Source organism: Ptiloglossa arizonensis, chromosome 2 (genome assembly GCF_051014685.1).
Source record: "Ptiloglossa arizonensis isolate GNS036 chromosome 2, iyPtiAriz1_principal, whole genome shotgun sequence".
NCBI classification, from domain to species: domain Eukaryota; kingdom Metazoa; phylum Arthropoda; class Insecta; order Hymenoptera; family Colletidae; genus Ptiloglossa; species Ptiloglossa arizonensis.
Window position 1 is genome coordinate 32,052,451 of NC_135049.1, and position 25,307 is coordinate 32,077,757.

The window sequence follows — 25,307 nt, forward strand, 5'->3', positions numbered from 1 at the left end:
TTCCTGGTCGCAGCGACGCGAACGACGGAACCGTGGCGACCTCTTGCGGTAAATCGTGGATTCAACGCGATCGCCGTCGCGGGTTCCACGCCGTTTGAAAACCCGCACGAGTTATCCTGTGCGTCGTGCAGCGAACGGAACGTCGAAACCTTTAAAGCGCGTCGCGTCGAACGGACCACCGACTAATTACTGGCAGCTTTTCCGCGTAAAGTGGGTAAGTCTTTATCCGCGAGGAACCGTTTGCACGCGTCACGTTCGCCGAGGCGATCCCGAACCCCGCCGTCGCTAATGTATTTTGACTTGCAGGGCTGTTCTTCGCGGGATAGGGAGGGAGGAGCAAAAAGGAGCGTTCGAAAGCGAAAGTTCTCGAGGGCGCGCGAAAAAAAAAAGAAAAGAAAAGAAAAAAAAGAAAAAGAAAAAGAAAAAGAGCGCGCGACGCGAAAGCGCGATTCGAGCGAGAAATAAAATGAGCAAGATAAGGCAAGGCGGTCGGTGCATGCACGCGAAGAGGCGGAGGCGGACACGGGCACGGGTGAGTGCGAGCATTATGCGGTGTTGTTTCGCGTTTCTCGGTACTTCCTCCGTCAGTCGGTCGGCTTTCAAATCGACGCGCGGTGGTCGGTGTTCTCGGCGCGGTTCTCTCGATGCACGGAGAACTCGTGACGGTCGATACGTCGAGCGGAAGACGAGCGTAACTCGCGAAGAAAGTCCGCCGGACGGAGAAGAGCGGAGCTACGAGGAGTCGACCTAGCGGCTCCGAACCAACGGGATTCCAGGGCGGTTGGGTCGGCTTCGCGACCTCGGCAGCTTCGACGAGAAATTTGCGAGGCTCGACCCGGCCCTACCAACACCCGGCTCCGACTCAACGGAGATCACAGAAATACCCGAGTAGAGACGTAGGTACTTTTGCGGAGTCACGGGAGATCTTTCGTAACTTTACGCCGTTTCGCGTTTCTTTTTGCATCGTTATCGCCGCGGTCCCGGCTGCCACGTACCTATCTCGGAAGCGCGCAGTTTCGACGACCAAAGAAACCACCGGGAGCAACAGAGGGGGAGAGAGAGAGAGAGAACGTTTTATTCGCGCGATTCGCCTTTTTCTCGCTCGCGCGTATTTCTTTGTTTCTCCGTACGTTCCAACGTTTCCTTCCGCGGGCACCGTTCGATCGAAGTACGAACCGTTAATAAGATCGAGTCGCGAGTAAACACAAAGGTGCGAACGTGCTCCGTGCGCGGTAAAACGATCGAACGTTTCGATAAGTCGATAAAAACTTTGGTGAAGTAAAATTACGGTTCGCGGGGAGTTTCGAAGCGGGTTACGGAGTATACTTCCCGTGAGTGAACACCACGGTTGAAACTGTGCCGCGTTTTCGGTGAATTTCGACGGTGGAATCCTCTCGACGCGATTCGCGTCGAGTACGCGTTCAAAGGGTCGAAGAGAAGTCGGTCGTTCGATTCGGTCGCCGGCGCGCTACACGCGCGAGAGCATCGTTCGCGCGATGGAATTTCTTTCGATTATTATTATTATTGTTTCTTTTGCCGTAGAAAGAGCCGCGGATTCGATTCGGCGAGAGGTATCCCGATCTCGGTGTTCGATCGATGAATCGGCGTTGATCGGGTGGCACCGTTGTCGCGATCGTTGTTCGCAAATCGAGCGACGAGGATCGACGGAAAGAGGAGAATCGCTCTCCTCGGAGCAGTCTCTCGCGACCGTGTCGAGGTAACAGTTGCCGGAAGCAGGTGACGAAGGACCGTGTCGGCGTCACGTCGCTTCCTCGTCGTTCACCTCGTCGACTTCGTCTTCGATACCGTTGTCGAACTTTCGACGAGGATACGCTTCGACCTCTTCCGTCGCGGGACTCTCGCCAAGGTTCGTATCGCGGGTTTCGGTTCGAGTCGGTGTTCGTTTTCGACGCGTTCCGCGCAACGACGGGATCGGTGCACCGACTTCCTCGTTTCACCCAGCCCGAGCACCGCGTTTTACTTCGTCGAAGGAGAGCACACCGCTTTCGGCGGCGAACACGTTGCGCGGTGGTACTCGAAAACTCTCTCGATCCCGATCCGAGTAACGATATTCGTACACGTTTAACGAGGAATCGACTCGGACGGGAACGAGTCTACTCGATCGAGACGTCGGCGTTGCCAAAGTTTGCGGTACGATGCACATCGGTGCGAAATGTAACTCGCGACGAACGATACGACAGAGAGAAATAATAGGAAAAGCGTGGTTTTCCCCGGTGCTCGTAGGGAAGAGAACTACGGACACCGGGTGAGCGTTTTCGTTCGGACTCGGCTCGCTCGCTCGCTCGCTCGCGTTCGCTGGTACGAAAATCAAAGGTGTCGCGCGAACCCGAACGATCCGACGACGGAGCAGAGTGGGGAAGCGGGCGGGAAGGGTGAAAGGAGAGAGAAGGTCGCGCGAGAAAGTGGAAAAGCAGGTGAATTCGGTCCCGTCGGGTTAGGTCTCGGTGCAGTCGGAGGCGTAGACGGAGACGGAGACGGAAACGGAGACGTAGACGTAGACGGAGACGGAGTCGCGAGTCGTAGGCGGAAATTCGGGCAGGAGCGCGTCGGCCGGTAATCGCGAATGCATTGTTTGCTCGGACGGAACGGTCGAGGCGGTATGAGTCATGTACACGCGGCCGTTCGTGTACGCGCGTTCGCTTCGGTGAAAACAATTTTTTGCGCCGCGTTCGCTGGCAGAGGTGTCGGGTCTAGGAGCGACGGCAACGACGGAGACGTTGACGAGCCGAACCGAGAAAGAGAGAGGGAACGCGCCGGGTAAGGGAAAAAGAAAGCCAGAGGATAGACATAGACGACGACCACGACGACGACGACAACGACGACGCGGTCTCGCGGTTCGCTCGGAGTGTAAGAAAAACCACGGTCGAGTGAATCGTCGCCGGGGCAGCTGGCCTCCGATTGGTCGACCGGCCGGGTCTCTTCTCCGAAATCCGGCTCGGATTCCGAGAAATCGGCGGTGGCGCTACCGCTCACCGGCATCCCTGTTTCTCTGTTCCGTTTGCGCGGCTCGTTGCCGACAACGACCGTGCCTCCCGTTCCAGTCGCCACTACCGTGCGTCGCGGCAACGCACACGGAAACAGAAATATCGAAGGAGACCCGCGAACGATCAAGTGAGCGAAACCAACGCGCATCTATTCGCGATACGGGGGAGGGAAATAGGGAAACGCGAAACGCGAAACGCGAACCACGAGCGATCGCGCCCGCTACCGAGACCAACCGAGACAGAGAAAGACCAACGGGGACCAACGCGCCTCTACCTATACTCCCTCGACGAGATTCGCGTTTATTCGCTTACGATATTCTCCTCCCTCATTCCGCGGAAAGAACCGAAGAACCATTTCGAAGAACGAAACAACCGCGTTCGACTCGCGTTCATCTCTTCTATCTTTCGCAGAGTGATCGAGACGGATCGGTGGAGAGCGACTACCGAGGAATTTCGACGAGATGAGACCCGACGAGGTGATACAAAACGAGAGAAGAGCGACGGAGACGATGTCCGAGACGTCCGAGGGCACCGTGGCGACCAGCGTTTCCGGGAAGTCGGGGTTCGACAGCCGCGAGGAGTTACGCGACATCGCGGCGGTCCTCGGGATCGGGAACCCGGACGACCTGCACCAGGAGAGATTTCGCGTCGATCGTCGCAAACTGGAGCAGATGTTGTTAGGTGAGCTTCCCCGATCAACGGGTCGATTTCTCCTATAAAATTCGACCTCCCGGACGCCACGTAACCGTGTACGTACGTTTGTTCCCAAACGCTTCGGATGGCACGGGGAAGTCACGTCGCGCTACGATTTAAATAGATTATTTGTTTGTAAACGGAATTACGGGGACTGTCAGATGCCGCGCTCCCGCTCCCTGGATCGTAACGTTTATTTTGATCGGGATAGGAACGCGCTCGGCCGTATTTACGCTCGAATTTCGATTTCCACGGTATCGGGGAGAGCGCGTTCGAACTCTTGCAGTCCGCGAACACGTAGCGAGCGATACGGGGCCGAGTTACGCTCGCGGGTTTACGCGGCGACGCGTTACGCCGCGGAACAACCGCGACGACGAATCGCGATTACGCTCCCAATATTTAAAGAGTTCGCCGCGCGCGCGCGCGCGCCCACCCGATATAAATCATCGCACACTTGGCCGTCCGTGTATCAATTTTACATAATGTTTTTTTCGTTTTCTTTTCCAACGCGACCTTCGCGGCGTTTCGTACATCGGACCGAGGTTTCGCGAACGTTTCTCGCGGCCGGTGAAAATATTTCGATGTTGTTTCGCGCGCGCGTATCTTGCGTCATATTTCCGATTCCGAGCGTTCGAGCGTCGCCGCGACTCGCCGTAAATATCCACAGAGGACAGAGGAGAATCGTTCTCGTTCGCGAGTCGTCGATTTCCTCGTCGATCGCCACGTCGCCCCGCTAAACGATTCGGGTGTCCACGCGTACGTTCCTCCGACGAAGGAATGTAGCGAAAAAGAAAGCAGAAAAAAGGGTCGAGAGTTCGTTGTACCCTAACCGTACGGTTGTTTTTTTTTTTTTTGTTTACAGGTGATAGCGACGTACCGAAGCCAGCGGACACGTTTTTTCACAACGTAAGTTGCGTTTCATCGTCCTTCTTGACCGACGTTCAACGAATCGACAACGAGTATTCCGCCCTGCGCGAGTTCTCGTTGCGTCCCTCGACCCTTCGACCCTTCGACCACGATGTACGCGCGAACGCGTTCCCGAACGCGTTTCGTTTACGTCGGTAGCGCTTCGCCGGTAAATATCCTTCGCGGTCGAAGAGTTCAGCGGACAACACCGCGCCGCGAATATTTGCCAACGGATATCTCGTTTCTGCTCTCCTCTTTTTTTTTTTTCATACCATCTTAAACCCGTTATCGATAATTACCGGCGATTAAGAACGCGCGACAGGTTTTTTCCCCTCGGTAAAACCGTGTCGCGCGAGTCCATAGAGGTTAAGAATCTTCTCGGTAAAGTGTGCCGGTCGAGCTTAAAAAGGTTAAGAAGAGTCCGGGTGGTCTGTCTATCGCCGCGACGCGACTCCAATCCGTCGTTCGGGTTGTTCGTTGCGCGGGCAAACGTCGTCGACTCGTATCGCTGCTCGATATTTTCATCGTCGGCGAAAACACGCGCCGGCATCGATAACACGGTGTCCCGCTCCCGTCCCCTCGGTTCTTACGATTAATTTGTTAATGGTCGGATAACGCGATTGCGCAATTCCCCCGTCGCTCGTATCGATGGGCAACACCGAGCGTAAACTCACGGTTCTCGCGACGAGGTTCGTCCACGATCGGTGAAAAGGGATCGAAGGGATCGCGATCTCCTCGAGGGAAATTCGCGAGGCGGGATCAACGATCGAGCGCGTCGCGTATTTTTTGTTTTGTTTTTTTTTTTCGTTTTTTGGAAAACCGAGTCGCGATCGATTCAACGACGTTTCGCGAATTGAGCGCGGACGTCGCGCTCGGCGTCGCGACCTTGCGATTATGCGATGCCGAACGAGGCTATTTTTGCGCGATCTCCCCTCCCCTGCCCTCCCCTCGCCACTCCTCTCCCCCTGGGACTGCCGATAATTCGTTCTCTCGCGCTACCGACGCTTTCGACGCTCCACCTTGACGAACGCGGTTTCGCGGATGCATCGAGGTTCGAGCGTCCTCGTTCGCGGAGGGTCTCGCGACGTCGTTCCACGCGTACAGATTCTTCCCGAGAGACCTATTTAAATCGAAAACCACTCGGACAGAGATCGATCGTTACGGTGAATCTACATCGATCCTTCCTTCCTACGTTTCTTTGGGTCGATCCGTCGTTGACGCCATTTCCCGCGATCGGGTCTCACGCTCGTATCGCGATCTTTCCGTATACTTTGCAGATTCGTGCGCCCGCTTCCGTCGTCCCGTTTTGCGCGCGCTGTCTCTCACCGAGTCTCGAACGAACGCCGTTAAATAATATCGATAACAACGACGATAATTGCGAGCAGAAGCTCGTTGTTTACGCCGAGAGAATCGATCGCGCGTTATCGCGCGAACCACCTATCGAAAAATATCCCGTGCGCGGTTCGTAACGATGCTCGGGGATCGAAAAGCGAGCACGGAACACGGCTAGAACTCGGGCGTTCGCTTCGGGAAGCGAGTACGCGTCGTAGAACACGTAGACAAATGCAACGGAGCGAGCGTTCGCCAACGAGTTCGAAGGCAACGTTCGCGCTTATCCTTATCGTTGACACGTTGCGTAAAAGGGGGCCTGGAAATACACCGCTCGATTATTTATAGACCGGGTTTACTCGCAACTTGGCGCTACACGCTCGATTTCCTTCCTCCCTGCCTCTCGTGCCCGCGTTAAAAAACATTCGCGCTCCATACGGGACGCGTTGACGTTGGACGTATCGACGAATCGCGTCGATCGGCTTCGTTTGCGTTTCACGGGCGTCGACGACGGCGATCCATCCACGTGTCGTGGAATTTCGAAAAATCTTTGCTTTTCCACGAGCATACCGCGCCGTGCCCGCGGTTTTTTTCCGTAAATTATGTTCGCCTCGAGCTTCGATAAACCCGCGTTGTTTGATTTCGCGCGACGTGTCCTTTTCGCGTTAACGCGTCGAGCCTCGCGTACGAACGAACACCGTTCCATCCGTTTATGGACGTGTCTCGCGCTACGTAAACGCCCGGAGCAAAATAATACGTTCCTCGATCGATTCTTCTTTTCCATTCGTCCATTCCCGCGTTCGATACTCGCCGTCCGAGTACTTTGTTTACCGCGTTGCTTTCGATTCGTACCGATTCTTTCTCTCCGCGACGCTCGTGACTCGCGTGGTCGATCGATCGACTTCGATACCCGTCGCTCGCGAACGATCTCGATATTATCAATTTCTGGAAGATCGCGCGTCCAACGAAACACAAAAATCGCCACGAAACGCGGGAGAAGTTTAAACGACGTATAAATTTCCAACGCAGTGGTCTCGTTTCGCGACTGACCGCGTCAACGACGCATCTCGGCACGCGTCGAAATACGCACGACGTTGCTTCCAACGAAAGAAAAGATCCGGATAACGAATCGAACGGAATAGTTTTTATTTTCGATCCGATTGTATCGGGACGACACTGTAACCGGGCGACTTTGCGAAAGACGAGTCGGCGACCGAGTATCTACGTACTCCGCGATGGTATCGGTTTCCTCGTGGACAATGTTTTCCCGAGCGCTTGAAAAGTAATCGTAAACTCGTTTTTGCGCTTTCGAAGGCGCGAAATTCAGTGTTCCGAAAAATAGCGCCCAACAACGTCTATGCGCGTACCGGAACAATCTGAGGGTTATTTCACCGTTCGTATCGCGATTAACACTGTCGCGACATCAACAGCTGGGAGATTAATAGCCGCGAGATCAAGGAAAGCGCGATTTACGAGGGAAAAGACAAATTTCTCTGGCATCCTCGACCGGAGGTGCCTACTCGGGGCTCGAAATTTCGCGCGATTGTTTACGCCATCCGACGAGGCCTCTCCAGGGTCGCGTGCACGGGCACAGCCAAGGGAAGAATTCGGCTCGCGTCGTTTTCCAAAAGGAGTCGAGGTTCCCTCGCGGAATATTTTCAACGTACGTCGCGCCGCGGGGACCGGTGTTCGCGATCTTCCCGAAATACCGCGTTACACGCGACACGTAATTTTAGCGAGAGTCACTGGACCTCGAGCTCGATTTATCCCCACCGCCGTCGCTGCCAACTTTTCCGGATCCACGGCGAGCGGCTCCGAGCGTATCGCGCGAGCTTCGGGAAAACTGGAAACCGTGGACTACGTTTCGCGGAATCGATCGGTTTTCCGAGTTCGGTTAACAACGGCTACGATCAGCACCGAAGGTCGAACCGACGACCGGACCTCGTCGAAAGATTTCGTATTCCGCGTGTACTCGGCACGGTCGCTTCGCGGCCGATGGCGTTCGAGGAATTCGATATGTACCTGCGGGTGAACACCGACAACCGTATTTATACTTTTAAGAATCGACGCCCGTTTCGTTCCGCGTTCGCGTAACTTTCTTCAATTGGGAGATTGCTCGTTCGGAATCGGTACCGCGTTAGATCGCGTCTACTCCGTCGTCAGGTGCAACATAATCGTTGGATCGGCTTTCTCGGTGCGTCGTGAATCGCGGTAGAAAACAAGATTACGATCGCGTCGTCGGTCCGTAAGAAAATTTCTCGAAACGAGCACGAATTTATCGGAGATCGTACGTGCCGCGTACAATCGATGCGTATCGATATTCTTCGCGCAAGTATCGAAACACGTTTCGATAGGGAACGGTGTAAAGTTCCTCGGTGTTCGCTCGTTGCGCGGTCTTCGAGGATTTTCGTCCTCGCGATACCTTCGAAATCCTAGGGTGAATGGGTACCGAGGCCTCGACCCGATCCATTGTTCGTACCTCGAGGGCGCATTTACCGGGCGATCGGTACTTCGTGGAAACGCGTTGGGTACTTTGAACGGTGAAATTTCCCCGTTGCTCGTTCGCGGGGATTTACCACGGCAAATCGGCTCGGTGCGACGTTTACGGTCGTACCTGGTCGCAAATTTCCCTCGCTCGGAGTTCCAGGTAGCGTCCCGTTCGAGGAACGCGTTCGAGCGAGTCCCGAGAGCGTCGAATCCGTTCCGCTCGGCTCGGTTTTGTTTCCTCGGGGATCGGTGTTCCGCGAGTTCGGGAGGAGACGATTCGAAGGGAATCGGGACAATCGCGAGTCTCGGGCGCACCTGTCCGAAAGGGAGCGGAGGTCCCGCAGCTGGTCGGCGGGCGAGTTCGCGAAGGAACTACCTGTTCGTTCGGCTGGGTCTTTAAATCGTCCAGCGGCGTCGTTGGGTCCGGTCGCGGCGAACAGTGGCGAGGCGCGGCGCGACGCTACGAGGCGAAGCGAGGCGAGGCGAGGCGAAGCGAAGCGAGTCGAGGCGAGACAAGGCTAGTCGTTTACGAGCGAGAGAGATTGTCTTGGCGTCCGTCGGAGTCTAGGTTGTTCGCTCGCGCGCGGTCGGTTCGGTGGAAGCAGGAAGGTGGAGGGACGGAGACGAACGGAGACGGACGGAGTCGTAACAGCCCGGCGAGTGGGAGGCGGTTCACCGAGCCGTCCCGTTACATTATCCGCTGTTAGTCAGTCAGTCGTGCCAGCGATCCCGACGCGCTAAAAACGAGAGACGGACGCGGGCCCGGTGCAACGCGAGGATCGTTTTTCTCTCTCGAGAGAGTCGCGAGAACCGACGAACCGCCGCTCGCGGTGAAAACCAGTCTAGTATCGCGTTCGCCTTCTCGCTCGATCGGCGACTCGATCGCCGAGTCGCTTCGCCAAAGGTGCGAAAAGAGTGCGCGAAAGTTCACCGCGATCGAGGAATCGGTCCGCTCGAGTTTACCGCTTACCGCTCGGGGGGCCCCCGGCAGTGTTTCCCAGTGAAAGGATCTTGGATAAAATTTCGCGGCAAAAAGCCGCGAGGGGCAAAAATCGTCCGATCTCTCGGTCGCTCGCGCGAACGTGCGGGCGCGCGCGCGTATCGTCCAGCCGCGATGAAGTGAGCGGACAACGCACCGGGATGTCCCGCGGGTCTCGATAGAGCCGGAGTGAAAGTAAATCAACGGGAGAGCAGTGGTCTCTCCTCTCGCAGCGAGGTTCCTTCTACCCTGGCGCGAGCGGCGCGAAGATATCGGCGACGGTCGCCATGCCCGGCCTTCTCCACGGCAGCCAGGATACGTGAACCGTGACCGCGAATCGAGCCCAGAAACACCACCCTACAACCAACTGTCCTTTTAACCGCTACCGGTCGCGACCGATTTCGATCTATCGCTAACTTTGGAGACGATTCACCGGACGATACGACCGAAGCTCAACGATCGAGAGGCGGCTGCTCGACAACGATGACCGTGGTAACCGTCGGGAACGGAGCGCGCGAGCGCGAGCGCGAGCGCGGCTTCGAGGGCGTTCGCCGATCAGCGGGAACGGCGATCGCGCGAAAGGAACGCGTACGTTTCGTCCGCGATCGCCTTTCGCCAGCTTTCGGAACGTTCCTTTCGCGAGGGGACGCGAGGAGACCGTTCGGTCCGGTTGAGTCGGTTGTTTGCTTGTTGCAGGTTATGGAGGAAACGAACACCTTCGTTACATGGCCGTCCCGACTGAAGATCGGAGCAAAGTCGAAGAAAGGTAAGTGCGCGCGCGCGTTGCTCGCGGCACGTTCGCCGTGGCTGGCTCGCTCGATCGGTTCGGTCAGCGGCGCGGGCGCGGGCGCGGGCGCGCGGGGATTCGCGTTTCGCGAGCCGAAAGGTGAACCGGAGTCGACCGCGATCACCGTGAAAACGTTTCGAGGAGTCGCGCGGCCCGTCCACCCGGAAACCGAGAGGCGGGAAGGAAGGAACGCGTCGCGGTCGGTTCGCAGGTTCGACGACTCGGACGACCTTGCCGGGGCCAGGTCCGTTGGAGCGTTCCGTTGGAGCGCATCGGCGCGTTTCTCGATTATCGACCGAATCTCGTTACACGCGCGCGGTCGCGCGATTACGTCAATCCCTCCGGGTTGCGTCGCCATGGCTCGTCCACGGTGACGTTGGTATCGCGTAATTTCTCACGAGAGGCTATTTACGGCCCGCGTGCCGGACGAAACCCGCGCTCTCGTTCCACCGGTGTTCGCTCGTTCCTCGATCTCTGGATCGCGACGTACCGCGGACTTCCCGCGGCTCCCGCGAACGCGGGATTAATTAGAGCGCACCCATTGATCGAAAGTGATTACGAAACGACTCGCATGCTTGCTCCGGCGCAGCAGCGCGTGTCGCCTCGGCCAAGTAAAACCCGACCGTAGGAAACCGGCGCGGTGGCTGCCCGCGTTCGCGGAAATCCTCGAGAACCGTGGAATCGAAACGCGGCGTCGTTCTCTCGCCTCGCTCAGCCGTGGAAACTTTTCGGTGATTCATCCCTTCCTCGTGACCCGAACAGCTGTTGCGTTTCTCCTACCTCCTCCTTCTCCTCCTCCTCCGCCTCCTTTTCCTTCTCTTTCTCCCTCTACGCGCCCTCCCATCGAACGGACCGATTGTGCGTGACAACGCGCGTAATCCGGTATAAATAGGTCCCCGAGTGTCCCACCTCCCGCTGCTTTTCTGCGTTCGTCGCCGAGGAACCTCTCTCGCCTCCCCCGAAGGAAACTCGTTCGATCGGAAAAATACGCGCGCGCTCGGTTTCGTTCGCGCGCGCCACTCGACCGAATTCGCGGCCGGTTGTTGTTGTTCCAACGCCGGAGGAACCGTTATCTCGTCCCGGGAATTATTAGTAAACGAAGCGAGTTCGACAAAGTTTCGTTCGCCGAGCGTGTCCCAGTTCGATCGAACGGTAGACCCGGCAGCCGCGTCACGCGTTCCGCGATACAATTATTCCGCTTTCGACTCCTCGACTCCTCGACTCCTCGACTCCTCGACTCCGGTCTCGGACCTGTTCGCGATCGCTCGAATTTCGGCCGCCGCGGGGACCCCGTGCCCGTATTTACTCGCGAGCGAGCGAGCGAGCGATATCGGTACCCGCGTATTTACTTCGCGAGCGCGATACGTCCGACGAGAAACGACGATAGTCTAAAAAACGATAAATATTTCTTTATCGCGAGCGTTTTAACTTCGAACGGCCGCCACGTCATCGCTGTCCTCGCCGTTTTGCTTATCCGATCGGGTGCGAATTTATCGAGCACCGATACGCCGAGCGGAATTTCGACGACGCTCTACGTTTTCTTTCTTTCTTTCTTTCTCGTCGCGGAAAGGGTTCGCCGAAACGTAAGATTCGTTCAGTTTTTGGAACGGACGCGCGAAAGGATCGAGATCGAAACAAATATCGAAATCACGGAGTCGCGAATCGTGGTCGATCCATCGAAGAACGAGCGTCGGTTCTCGGTCGGCTTCGACGTTCGTTCGCGTACAGGGTGACTCGTAAACGCTCGGCGATCGTTCGTAGACCGTGCGCGTTACGATTTCCGAGTTACGCAAGAACGAAAGACTCGGTCGTCGTTAACGGTCCCGTCTCGACGAAATATCTTTTTTACTCGTTTCTACGTTGCCGCGCGTTCGCGAATCAGGGCCGCGCTCGAGCGTTCCGTTCGTCGAAGGATCGTTGAACGAAGAAATGGATCGTCGAAGTCGAGCCGCGGAACGGAGACGCCTTTTTTTCGGCCGCGACCGAGCGAATCGAATCCAGCGACTCGATTTCGGTCGAAGGCTCGGCGAAAATCGTGGCGTTACGAAAGTCGGTTCGCGATACGTCGCCCGTAGAGATAACTCGTGGCAACGCGAAATGGTATATCGTACGGAATAACGTTTCGTTCCCCCCTTTCCTTTCGAAAAACGGACACCCGTTATCCGTCCGAGCGAACCTCGCCGAGGAATTCGGCGACGAAGCCGTGAAATTCGCTCGCTAGCTCGCAAAGACGATCGATGAGCTCGATTATTCGCGCGATCCTACTTACGAGGGGATTCCAACGAAATTTGGCGAGTAACGGCCACGGACCGATCGGCGAGTTGCGAAAAAATAATGTGAAAATATTATCAACCTCCTACGCTCGCTGCTACGCCACAGTTACTATCGGTCGGAACGTTCCGTTACTCGAGAATACCATTTCACAGGCTGCTCGTTCGCGACTAGAATTTCGGTTACGATCGTCGCGCACACGGATCGACGACTCGGTCGAATTTCGTTCGAAATCGGCGCGAATCGTCGAGAACGGAAGGCGAGTTTGACGCGAGTTGCGCAATCGCGATGAAAATTGCACGGTTGGTGGCGATCGATCGCGATCGACGGGGTCTTCTTATCGTCGTTGTACGTGGCGCTCGCGAAGGTCGCGCGCGATCTATTTCTGGGTCATCGTTTTCGATTCGGGCCCCGCGAGCGATCCGCTCGCTCCTAGCAACAACCGGCGTTGTTTTTCTTCCTCGCGGTATTTTTAGGATCCTCGCGGATCGATCGATTTTCGCGTGAAAAATTCCGCGCGACGGACTAGGGCCGCGTTCGCTGAAACAGCGCTCGAGGCGCGGCTCGCGAGTTCGCGGAAGCGAGCAACGGACTCCTCGCGGCAAAAACGTTTACGCGGTTAAGAAAGGTACGGTTTTTGACGAGCAACCGGCGAGTTTCCGCGGCTTTCCCTCGACCGAACCGATTACGACATCCTTTCCGCGCGACGCTCGACTTCCTGCTTTTTTTTCTTTTTTTTTTTTCAACGCCGACTCGGTATCGGCCGAGACCGCGTCGACGAATTTTCCGCTCGGTTCTCCGCGAGTTTTTCGTCCGTACGTCGCTCGTCGGCCACGCTCGTTTCCTCGCGGTTTTCGCGATAATCGTAATCGAAACACATTGCCGCGCGAGTTACGACGTTTATCGCCGCGACACGGCTCGTGTAAATAGACACTGCCGCGAAAGAAACGAAAACGAGGGGAAAAAGTGTCGTAACCGCCAATTAAAGGCATCTCGAAGTACTCGCGCGTCGCAGATACGAAACGACGGAGGTTTAAAACGATAAAACTCCTTATCGCCGACAATGCGAGGCCTGATTTTTGCATATACGGCTCGTATCAGATAGCGTCGATGACTTTAAATCGGAGCCGGGGAATGGAAGCGATCGCGAAACGTAGAAACCGCTTCGCGAAATATTCTTCGCGAGCGGAATTTTCGATAGGTTTCGTATCCTCGAACGATTCGAGGTTTCCGCGACGACGCGTCATCGTCCTCGAGTTCGGAGCGCGGTTTCGTATCCAGGAAGAACGGAGGCTCGCGGAGCTCTCGGCTTCGGAGAATATCAAAAGCCGTTACCTAGTCGCCTTTCGTGCCGTTCGTGCTCGCTTCGCAGTAATAACAACAACGTATTGCCGCGCGCTGTTGCATAATTTGTTTCGCCCGTTCTTTTACAGATCCGCATATAAAGGTCGCGGGTCGACCCGATGACGTGCGAGCCGCCAAGGAGAAGATAATGGAAATTTTGGACACGAGGGTAAGCGAACTTTTCCATTGTTTCTCGTTCGTCGAGTGGACGACGATTCGACCGGAAACTCCGTCGGATCTCTCCTGTACGGAAAATCGATCGAGTTCGCTGAATTTTACCGAAAAAGTTGCGTCGGTCGCGAGATTAGCGACGACCTTGTCGATCGGCTTTTGACTTTCGGCACGGCGAATCGATCGCACCGTACGAACATTTCTCCGTCCGTTATCGCGAGATAATCCCTCGTACCACGATAGACGCGAGCGCGAGACCTTTGTAACAATGCGCCGCTGCGATCGATATCGCGATATCGATTTTTCAACGACTCGTTTTTTCTTCAACCGATCGAGAACCCGCGGCAAGTAAATTTCCGAGAAACACTCTCCGCCGAAACCAAAGTCTGTCCATGTCGCGCGCGACGAACGATCGTCGATTTTTGCGTTTCTCTCGGAGAAAGACGTTCACGACGCGATCAACGTACGTTCGTACAAATTGCTGGACACTTTGCGCCCACTCTGCGCGCACTTTGCGCATCCTCGAGAACCGACGAGGCCAATTTCCCGCCGCGAGGAGAAAACGCAAAAATCGCGAGCCAGATAAGATTTACGCGCGCGTATCTCGTGCGTCGATCGATCGCGTCGCGTAACTCGTGACGAGTATTTTCAAAATAACGACGAGCGCAAGATCGATCGCGATAGGAGAACGATCCCGTTTCGCTGTTGTTTTCGCGTCGATAAAATCGATTGAATTGCAATCTTCGCGATGTACGGAAAGCGATCGATCGATCGATTTCGTTGCCCGTAGAACTCGCGATCGCGATATTTTCGCGTGGAATAGGTTCCTCGACGAAGGAACGCCGAGTGCAACGCTAGGCGTCGGCTTGCGAGGTAACCTCCCCCGGGTCTCCGTTGACCCGTGCCCGACGACGCTGGAGCGTCGAACGAGAGCGTTTCTTTCCCGTTTGTCGTTTTACGGTAGACTCGAGGCGAGCGGGTCAACGCACGGTTCCAACAGAAATATCGCGGGCAGCTGTACTCTCTCGGGTCCTTTGATCCCGTTGGATCGCCGCGAAACTTTCGCCCCGTTTCTACCGGCATCTTCGGCAGGCGTGGGTCGTTGTTTTCTAACGCGATCTCGGGATTTTCTTTTTAATCGCCGGTCGCGTAAGCGGCCACGGTTCTCCGATCGTTTCCCTTTCTCTGTTTCTCTCTCTCTCTCTCTCTCTCTCTCTCTCTCTCTCTCTCTCTCTCTCTCTCTCTTGGGGGAGAACAGTCACCGCGAGAGCAAAGAGGGAGTCGAGAGACCGACACCACGTAGGAAGAAGCCGTTCTATTTATACGCGGACGTTGTCTCGCGAATTCCCAGCCGAGAAAGCGAGACGTCTTGCGCAGCGCCGCGCCGTGCCGCTCCGCACCGCGTCGACCGGCCCGAATCGTCCGCCTCGACGATTTCCTTCGCCGCTTACCGTTATCTCCGACGCGACGTAGCTCCGGCGTCGACACGCACGGCTCTTTTCTCCCTTCCTTCCTTCCTTCCTTCTTTCCTTGCTCGCATCGATCGTCGATCGTCGATCGTCGATCGGGGGAGCTCGAAACGGACGGGGAATCGAGGAGAGAAACGTTACTCGTTGCGTCTCGGATGCGTAACACGCGCCGACTGGATGACGCGCGATTCCACTTATCGTCGGGAATGCGCGTTTCTTCGCTCGTTCGAACAACCGGGAATATCCCGGCGATCTAGCGTTCCGGTGGATTCGGTATTCGGAGAAGACGATAGCTTTTTCGGGGGTTTCGAATCCGATACCAGAACGGACAAAGAAGAGCAAAGCGTCGAGGAAAATCGGTGGGGATGCGTTCTACGCGCGGAGTCTGCGACCGAGAACGTCCAGAACCGAGTAAACTCGAGTTTCCAACGAGACGAGCGAGCGATTGCCAGTCGCGTCTATCGCGATAACTCGCGCGACGAACGACGCAACGCTCGCTACGTTGAATTTATTTCCACCCGGGACGATTTCAGAGAAGCTTCGAGATACCGAGTCGAAGTTGCTCGCTTTATCGTCCGAGTCGTCGCGATAGAACGGATCCCAGCCGGCGTGTAAACCGATATTCGAGAGATTCGAGGCGGTTCGAGGCGATTCGAGACCATCGACGGTCCGTATTCGTCGAGGTTTTTCCGCTCGGCTCGATTCCGAGGCGTATCCCTCGAGTTGCACGGCCGATCGGACGAGACGCGCGGAAAGCAACGATCGAAAGCCGCGTTCACTTTCCTCCGACTCTCGCGGGTCTGCGCTGGTTCTGGCTCGGAGACGCCGTGCAAAACAGCGAGCGCGTTGCACTCTCGACACCGTTACCGTGTCGCGGATCGCCGGAGCTATCGCGCCGGCTTTTACATAACGCTCGATAGGCGGTTCGAGGTTTCGAGTCGCGCACGGTCGCCGCGAGTCGAGTCGAATCGAGTCGAGTCGAGTCGAGTCGCGCGAGTCCCGCGCCGCGGCGCTCCTGGGTGTCGCGTACTTCGACGTCCGCGACGCAACGTTTATACGAAAAAGAAAAAAAAACAAAACGTGAAACCGTCCATCTCTCGATCGACGTCCATCGCCAGGTTCGACTCTGTTGAATCTCTCGTTGTAACGGAGACTCTGGTCTCCAGTGTCCCGCAGTTGCAAAGATATTTAACTCGCTTTTGCCAAAGTTTAAACGCAATTTCAGCAGGGAGTGGAGAACCGCGTTAAAGATAATTCCCGAACCCTGGTGAGTTCCTCGCGTCTTTCTCCGATGTACCGCGTCCTCGTGAACGACGAGAGTCGCGCGAAGAAAAAATCTCGATCGCGAAGAAAGAACTTTGGAAATCGCGCGACGCAATTGCACCGCGCTCGTACGATGAATCGAAGAACACAGCCCGAGTAGAAAGTAACTCGAAACGTTTCGCGGAGCGGTCTAACTCGCTCCGAGTATCTTTTCCGCGAAGTTTTGGCCGTTCTCTCGCGAGCAACCGAACGGGATAATCCGCGGCTGGTCGCTCGTTAGTTTTTCGAAGCGTTCGCAGCGATCGTCCGTTTCGAGGTCGGAGGACGTCCCGTATCTGTCCGCTCGTGGGTCGGTTTATCGAGATCCATTTCCTCCGTCGTTTCCTGCGATTTCGGTCGCGAAACCGTTGTCGAACTCTACGCGTATCGACGATAACCGGGACGTACGAGTATCGTCGTCGGATCATCGAATTTCTATCGCAGCAGAACAACCGAGTGACCATGAAGCTGGACGTTAGCTATACCGACCATTCGCACATCATCGGAAAGGGTGGTCTGACGATCAAACGAGTGATGGAGGAAACTGGTTGTCACATCCATTTCCCGGACAGTAACCGTAGCAATCACCAAGAGAAGAGCAATCAAGTATCCATCGCCGGAGAAATGGAGGGTGTCGAGCGAGCCCGTGCTCGAGTCAGGGTGAGTACGATCTCGTTGTTAGTTTTTCGTCGGGCTCGCTCTTTGATGCGATAACCAACGATACGACGCGAAAGGGAGGAAAAATAATGCACGCCGGCGGACGCGCCGGGAACGGTAAAAGTATATACGATAAGTAACGTCGGGGAGTGGAAGCTACGATGTAACGATATAACCTAATTAGAGGAAATGCTATTAACGATGCCCGGTACGAAAGAAGCGTTAGTAGGATCGAACGGGTCGATGTTGTGGCAAAGTTTGTCCACGTACTATATACGCTCGGTGGGGTTTTTTACCCAACGACGTTCCTCCGATCGATGAATCGTCTTTCCAGAATCTTACGCCCCTGATCTTCTCGTTCGAGTTGCCGATCATGGGGGCGACCCAGTCCATGCCCGATTCCACCTCCCCGTACGTGGTGAAGATCCAGGAGAAGTACAACGTCCAGGTGATGTTCCGCACCAGGCCGAAGCTGCACGCAACTTTGGTCGTGGTGAAGGGCTGCGAATGGGAGGTCTCGGAAGTGAAGGAAGCTACCGTGCTACTCATTCACTACATGTGCCAAAACCTAGCTGTGAGTACGATCGAGAGTTCCTCGTCCGTGGAGTCTATCCAGCAACCGTTTCTCCTCCTCCGTAGAGTCAAATACAAGTACAAATGTCGATGGAGATCTCGCCGCAACATCACAGCATCGTGCTGGGGAAACAGAGCGGCAACTTGAAGATGATCATGCAGCGCACCGCGACGCAGATCATGTTCCCCGACGCCGGCGATCCAAACATTCCCAGCTTGAAGAAGAGCAACATCACGATCACCGGTGGCATCCACAACGTTTACTTGGCCCGGCAACAGTTAGTGGTAGGTCGCGTTTGCTCGCCGCGATTCGGCGTTCCCTTATCGGGAATCGGAGGACCCCCTTATCTCTGCCTCTCGTTGTTTTTCTCGTTCGTCGACCTGGCTCCGAGGGAGGGAAACGTTTCCTTTAACTCTCCGCCAACGGAAATAGTTTCGCGCGTACATTTTACAACGAATTATCGTTCGAACGGTACCGACGGGTTCTTCTAACGTGGAACGTATTTCTCGAACCGTTTCGTCGTTCTTTTTTTTTTTGTTTCTGCACAGGGTACGACCTCTTACCCGTCGGTATTTTGCACGCGTATCTGTTCTCGTTTCGATAACCCTCGCGAATCTCTTTCGGCGAAATATCGCTCGCGAAAACATTCTCTCGCGACTTGTACCGTTCCGATCGTTTTTTAACCGAAAAAAAATAGAGAATTCAATCGAGAAGATTCTCGATAAGGGAACGAAAGAACGCATCGGACGATTGAAAAAAACCAGGGCACGATTACCGAAAGAAACGATCGGAATGAAAGATGGTTCGCGAAACCGAGGCGAATTTTTTGCTATTCAGGGCTCCCTGCCGTTGGTTCTGATGTTCGATCTTCCCGAGGATTCCATGTCGTCCGTCGACACGGAGAACATTTCCCAACTGATGCAGTCGCTGGACGTATTCATAAACGTGAGGCACAAGCCGAAGCAGAGCACGCTCTCGGTCATCATCAAGGGGATCGAACGTAACGCGGGGAACATTTACGAAGCGAGGAAACAACTGTTGGGCTTGGACGAGCCTAGGGTGCACGCCGAGATCCCGGCCACCTACCACGTCCCGAACGGTGGCAATATCTTTCAAGGAGGCTCGCCCAACGGAGCTGGTGAGCATCGTTTCTTTAACGTTACGATTATCGACGAATTTACACTCGTGTCGAGGTACACAAAAAAAAAAAAGAATGATCATCTCTATCTCGCGCATCGAACGGAAAGCAACGTTCGTTTCGTTAAAGGGTTAAAAGTCGTTTCGATTGTTTGGCACGTTGAACGCGCAGGTAGCAACAACCTGGTCGGCAGTCTGTCGGACAATCTGTCGAACATGCTGACGGTAAACACGCAAAATCCACCGTATTGCGTGTCACCGATGTCCCATTCGCCGAACCCGATGGGCTTGTCGCCTCATTGGGGCCTGCCCTCGATACCGTCCATGTTCTCGCCGCTACCGCTTCATCACACCTATCCGTATCCGCATCTAAATCATTTGCTGACGACGCAGCACGTGATGCACAACAACGCGATGCCCGCTCACGCTCACGGATTGCAGAACCACGCGTTCACCGGCATCGGACAGCTTCACTCGAGCGTGTCCACCGCCGCTGGTTTCCACAGTATTCACGGATTGAACGGCAGCTCGTTGGCGGACAGCAAAGAAGGCAGCGGTGAGTCTCCTTTCGATCTACGAACAGCTACGAGCGTTATTCGTCCACGTTTACGATAATTACCATCCGTTTCGTTTCTTCCGACAGCTTATTCGTCGCTGAGCAGCGTCTCCAGTTCTCTATCTAGTCCCGCCATCAGCCCTCGAAACGTGTCACCGGTCAATCCTACCGAGACTAGTCCTAATTTAGGTGAGCGACGTCGAGTTTCACCGATTCGACGCGATCCGACCACGGTGGCTGATCCTTTCTCGTATTCGTTGCAGATTTATCCGGCGTATTGTCCGACCTCTCGGTGACCGATCGACGAGCACCAGGCTGCGAGAAGAAATCGTTGGAAATGGCTGTGCAGCAGAATCTTGCTCCCTTCGACTACGAGCAGAAGAAAATCCTATCGGTGAAAGCGATGCAAACGAAACCTTCCTCCAACGAGTATCGCGTCCCCACTTCTTCTTGGTCCGGCTACGGGCTCAGTCGATCCATTCCTCCCATAAGTACGACCGACCTGAGCAAGGTAAGCGAACCGAGTAACGGATCCAGACCGTGCAACGAGTGTACGAGGAAAAGATCGATCGAGTGATTCGATTTCTTCGACGAGTTAAACGCGTGGACGCGGATCGGGCGTTACTCTCCTTTTTTCATCGATCTTCCTATCGGATCGTTCGGTTCCGGTTCTTTCGAATCGGTCGATGGGTTTTTGATAGAGAAAAATAGTAAATTGGGTCGCTAGGGTTTTCGAGGCGTAAAAAATACGCGGATGTATAGAATCGGTTCCTCGAATTGGATATCGTCCTCTTTGATCGCAGGAATTGACTACCCCCCACCCGTCCGATTTGTGGAAAGAACCAACGACGCCAGTGTTCAGCAGGGAGATTGACTTCGGAATCGGATCCGGGAAAGACCGCGTTGGACAAATCGGCATCAGCTCGAACTACATGGAACACACGCCCACTTCGCATCTGAAGAAAATCACGTCGCACCAGTACAACGACTTGACCAGCATACTGTCCAGCGTCGGATTGGAAAAATACATACGTGAGTGGAATACGTTAGGCAACTAACGAGAAACGATATTTGACGATCGCACGCTTTTTCGTACGCGTTCCCGCTTCAGCTTGTCCCGCTTGGCCGATACATGCCGCTTGTGTTTTCTTTCTGTTTGTTCGCTAGGCCTGTTCACGTCTCACGAGGTGGACATGGCTACGTTTCCCTCGTTGACGGAGAAGGATCTCTGCGAGATCGGTGTATCCGCTTGGGGCGCGAGGCGCAAAATATTGCTGTTGATAGCTGGTACGTAGAAAACCGTGGTCACCCGCTTAGCCGAATCGCATTCGTTCTCGTATCCGCTTGCACGTTGCACCGAATCGTCTCTCGCGGCTCGCGAGCGCTCCGAAAAGGTTCCTTATCCCGCGAACGGGCGCGCGTTCCGTTTTCTACTTTCAGAATTGAACAAACGGAGCAGTCCGTTCTGCGGCAGCGCGGCTCCCGGCGCGGAACGCAAGGTGACCGCGTCAACGACGTCGACGTCGATGGAGAAGTGCAATCTGGACACCAAGTGGTAAAAACAAACAAACAAACAAAAAAGAAAAAAAAAACAAACAAAGGAAAAAACAGATGCGGACTCGGACGCGAGAAGAGACGTGGGCGAGTCTCTCGCGATAAATTGATCCGCGCGAACGGATAAATGGGAAACGGAAAACCATTGTCTCCGAGCGCGGTACTCGAAGAACGCCTCGCGTTTCGAGGACACGAGCGAACGATCGAGTCGATCGACAATCGAACGAATTCACGCGGGCCCGTACCGGCCCCGGCTCGAGGGGTCAAGAGAGAATATTAATTAGTAAGTTAATTTGCGATTACCCAGGCACCGGACGCCGATCGGCTCGGACGATTCTTTTTTTCCGATCGAGGACCGCTTCCCGAGCAAATTTTTTTTTTCACTTTTTTTTTTCTTCTTTCGCTATCCCCACAGTCCTCGATTCACGGGCCCGGATCGGTGCCTTAGGTTAAGAAGCTCGTTGCTACTTTCGTTTCGTTAACATATTTTTTTTTTCACGTTGCCAAACGATGGGAAACGTGTGTTCCCCCGAGTCGAGCGACGCTCAGGGGGAGGGAGTTAGGGGGCTCGGGCTCGACGAAACGGGCGGAATCGATGCTTTTCGTCCGAACCTGGCCTCGATGGGGTTCAAAGGGTGGGAAGGGAGCGTCGCGCGACGCGCGCGTTCGCGCATCGTGTCTTTCTCTGTGTAACGGTGAAGAGGTTCGTGATTTGTGTGGCGTAGAGTGTAAGTCGGTGATAATAACGGTTCAATTAGATTAACGAAGCGTCGGAAGAGCGAAGCTTCGGAGCTCGATACGCGACGGCCGATACGGGATCTGTCCCCCGTGTGCGTTCAGCGAGCTTTCGCCGTAGCAAAGTTAAAATATTTAATCTCGACTAAGCTCGAAATTCGGCGGGCGAGCGGGGCCCGCGCGACGCCCCAACGGACGTAGGAGGGGGGCCTCTGCTCGCAGCCGCGTTTTCGAGTTTTACAAAGTAACAAAGTATTTATTATTCACTGTCGAAAGTCGCTGGACGCACGCCGCGCAACCGCAAGAACATTATAGTTTCCCGCGCGAGCGAACGGAAGGGCGAACGACGCGACCTCGAGATGTTCGACGATGCTTCGACCTACAAGGTACGGAGAACGCGAGACCCGGATCCTAGGTATTATTGTTGCTGGTGAAAATAATTTATTTACGGAGTCCCCTCGATGTTCGATTACTTGCGTCGTATTGTTGTCCCTTGCCGTTTAATCGGCCGCGACGACAACGACGATAATAATAAGAATAAGAATAAGAAGAAGAATAATAATATTCGATTCGAGTTAGGCGCAGGGTATTCGCGTCGTTTCGTTATCGTTATCGTCGAGCTCGGGCACGTCTCTGTACCGTCTCGGTACGGAATACTCGTTCTCCGTAAACATCGGTACCGCGAACAACCGTCTCGAAGAACCCTCGAACCTCCGATTCGAGTTTAATCGCGCGATCGACGTTCGACGTGGTCTCTCGCGGCTAAACGATCGATCGATTTCGGCCGCGTCGTAACTTCTCCTACCCGATTCTTTTTTTTTTACGCCCAACTACTCGAGAAACTTTCTTTTTTGTTGCAATTGAATCGTACGCGCGCGTTCGCAGTTCCAGCTTACACGGGTAGCAAGTTTTACGAAAGTAAGATACCTCGCTCGATGCAAATTATCGATATTTTAAACGGTTTCTTTTTTTTTTTTTTTTTTTTTTTTTTTTCGTTTCCGTCGGCAGAAATGGAACAGAAACCAGTCGAGCGGCGAGCGGACTCTCCTCTCGCCGGAAATCTCCGACAACAATATTTCGGGAACGGACGTTTACTTTCCCGTAAACGCGATTCGAACGTCCAATTGATTTATATCGTCAGCAATGTAAATTTCCCCGTCGGTCGGTACGAATAACTCGGGAACGAAAACGTCTCTCGCGGCCGAGCTTTATCGATTGAAAAAAAAAGAAAGAAAAAAAAAAGTAATAATAATAATAATAATAATAATAATGATAATAATAATAATGCCTAGCGAACAATTTTACCGTTGAAAGTTCTTGACTAAGTCTTTTGCGAAGTCTTTTTATGCATAAATTATTCTTGTTTGGCGCAGCACGATTATCGCGTGCTAAGGGAGTAATCGAAACGTTAGGAAGTTCAAACGAACGAAAAAAAAGAAAAAGGAAAAAAAAAAAGAAGAAGTGCTATGTGTTTTCTACGCGTGTGTGATGTAACAAGACTGTCCGACCGTCCCTGTTCCCCGTGTTCGTTTCCTGTTAAGTATAATATAGAACACGCTCGTTTACGATTCGTGCGATCGTTGCAACGATCGGGCGACGGGTAAAAAGAAAAAATTTTGGCGAACTCGCTGCAACTTCCTAGCGAGGAATTATTGTTTTTCTTTATTTTTGCGATAGCGTTGGAACGTCCCGGAGCATTCGAATTGCAACGTCGATCGCTGTTTTCGAGGCGAATCCTGATCGATACTCGCGAGATAGATACGATTGCCCCGCGTCGCGAGTTTCGTTCGTTCGTTCGTTCGTTCGTTTTTCGCGCGTACTTTTCTTTTTCGCGATCCTCGCGCGATCGATCAGAATTCCAGAAATTCGTTAGATAGATATGTCACTGTTCTTCGATGTTCCTATCTAATATATATACATATATATATATATATATATACTAATTTTGCACGATTTAGCGAATAAAGTAGCTGTTACGGAAATTAAGATTACAGAGGGAGTTAGTAAAAATGAAAAAAAGAAGAAAAAACAAAAGGAAGAAAAAGAATACGATATACGAGGACGCGACAATGAAGCTTTTTTTCAATGCCTAGCGCTCGAGCATCGCGATACGAACCGAAACAATATTCTTCCGTCTTATTGTTCGTTTTTCCTACTGACTAATTTCGTGACGCGTCTCTCAATCCCTTTCTTTCTCTCTCTCTCTCTTTCTCTCTCTCTCTTGCGCGCGATCTTCGCGTCGGATAACAAAATCGGATCGTTGCAACGCGCGGACACCTACTGTGGGAACTAGGTTCGCGATGGAATTATTTTTACAAGACGGAAATACAATACCGACGAGAAGAGAGCGAGAGAAAGAGAGAGAGGAAGAGACAGCTAGCAAAGTGTGCTTGCTATCCGTCGAGATAATTCGGTTTCGAGAACACGGAAACGATTAGACACCGAAACCACGACAGTGCGCGTCGCGTCCCGTTTTCCTTTCCGAAACGTTACGTATTTTATCCCGTGTTTTCGTTTCGTCGAAAACGAACTCGCGTTCCGTTCGATCGCGGGAAGAACAGAGTGCGTTTACGTAGACGATAACGTTCGATTCGACGTAGCTTTCGCCAACGCCTGTAAGAAATCGAGACGAGGGGGGTGGTGGTGAAAAGAAATAATCTCGCCGCGATTGAACAAATTTAGTATTACGAGAACGGGACACGGTAGCGTTAATAATTACACATCTCGGGTTAACCGTAGCGGGTAGTTGCGCGACGCGTTCTCGAATCGGCGTAACGATCGTTTCTTTTTTTTTCTCTCTCGTGAAGCGCTTTCCCTAACGAAACGACCCGAGTATTCGGCCAAGGACCGATCGATTCGTCGCAACGTTCCATTCGCTCGCTAACCGTTTACGTATTAATAGAAGAGAAAAGAAACAAACATTCCAACGGCTAGAAATCCGAACGAGTCGAAGGTCGAGGACGAAAGCGGACGAAACCGAGCTCGATCAAACGTATTTCCGATGCGTTTCCGTACCAACGATAACTCTTTGCTAGATCAATCGAGAGACGTGCCCGCCCGTTCGAGCAACCGTTGCCACTCGAACGATCAATTAACGAGCAACGTCTATCGTTGCGTATCGCGTTCGATCTACGAACAGGAGCTAATCGTTTTACGATTAAATGCAGCATGATATTTTTATACGGTAATCGATTAATTACGAGAAGCAACGAATAATAATAATAATAATAATCGTACCCGATCCAATTGTCGTTCGTTTCGTAGGAAACGTCGAGGATTATCGAAATCGTTGTATCGAAGTGAATAAAGAAAATTTTGTATTGCTATTTTTTAATAAAAAAAATATATATA

At 53.7% G+C, this 25,307-nt stretch overlaps 1 protein-coding gene across 5 annotated transcripts; it reads left to right on the forward strand.

Annotated features, from left to right (window-relative positions):
- Positions 1-103: 103 nt before the first annotated feature.
- Bicc (protein bicaudal C) lies at positions 104-25,282 on the forward strand. Of its 5 annotated transcripts, XM_076305003.1 has the most exons (17): positions 104-214; positions 307-532; positions 1,543-1,867; positions 3,417-3,686; positions 4,561-4,604; positions 10,096-10,165; positions 13,891-13,970; positions 17,188-17,403; positions 17,735-17,974; positions 18,040-18,258; positions 18,812-19,112; positions 19,284-19,667; positions 19,755-19,856; positions 19,931-20,178; positions 20,471-20,699; positions 20,835-20,954; positions 21,108-25,282. In XM_076305003.1, exons 4-17 carry the CDS (start codon positions 3,467-3,469, stop codon positions 21,224-21,226), a joined length of 2,592 nt encoding a protein of 863 aa, XP_076161118.1. In that variant the 5' UTR covers positions 104-214; positions 307-532; positions 1,543-1,867; positions 3,417-3,466; the 3' UTR covers positions 21,227-25,282. The 5 variants fall into 5 exon arrangements, with proteins under 5 accessions (XP_076161118.1, XP_076161119.1, XP_076161120.1 ...); XM_076305004.1 differs by lacking the exon at positions 1,543-1,867; XM_076305005.1 differs by lacking the exons at positions 104-214; positions 307-532 and having other exon boundaries at positions 17,191-17,403.
- Positions 25,283-25,307: the final 25 nt, after the last annotated feature.

Bases quoted from the DNA above. Each gene is read 5' to 3' on its own strand.
- Bicc (XM_076305003.1), top strand. From the start codon at position 3,467: ATGAGACCCGACGAGGTGATACAAAACGAGAGAAGAGCGACGGAGACG. The intron at 18,259-18,811 runs GTAGGTCGCGTT...TTTGCTATTCAG, and splicing joins TGGCCCGGCAACAGTTAGTG to GGCTCCCTGCCGTTGGTTCT. The intron at 20,955-21,107 runs GTACGTAGAAAA...TTCTACTTTCAG, and splicing joins AATATTGCTGTTGATAGCTG to AATTGAACAAACGGAGCAGT.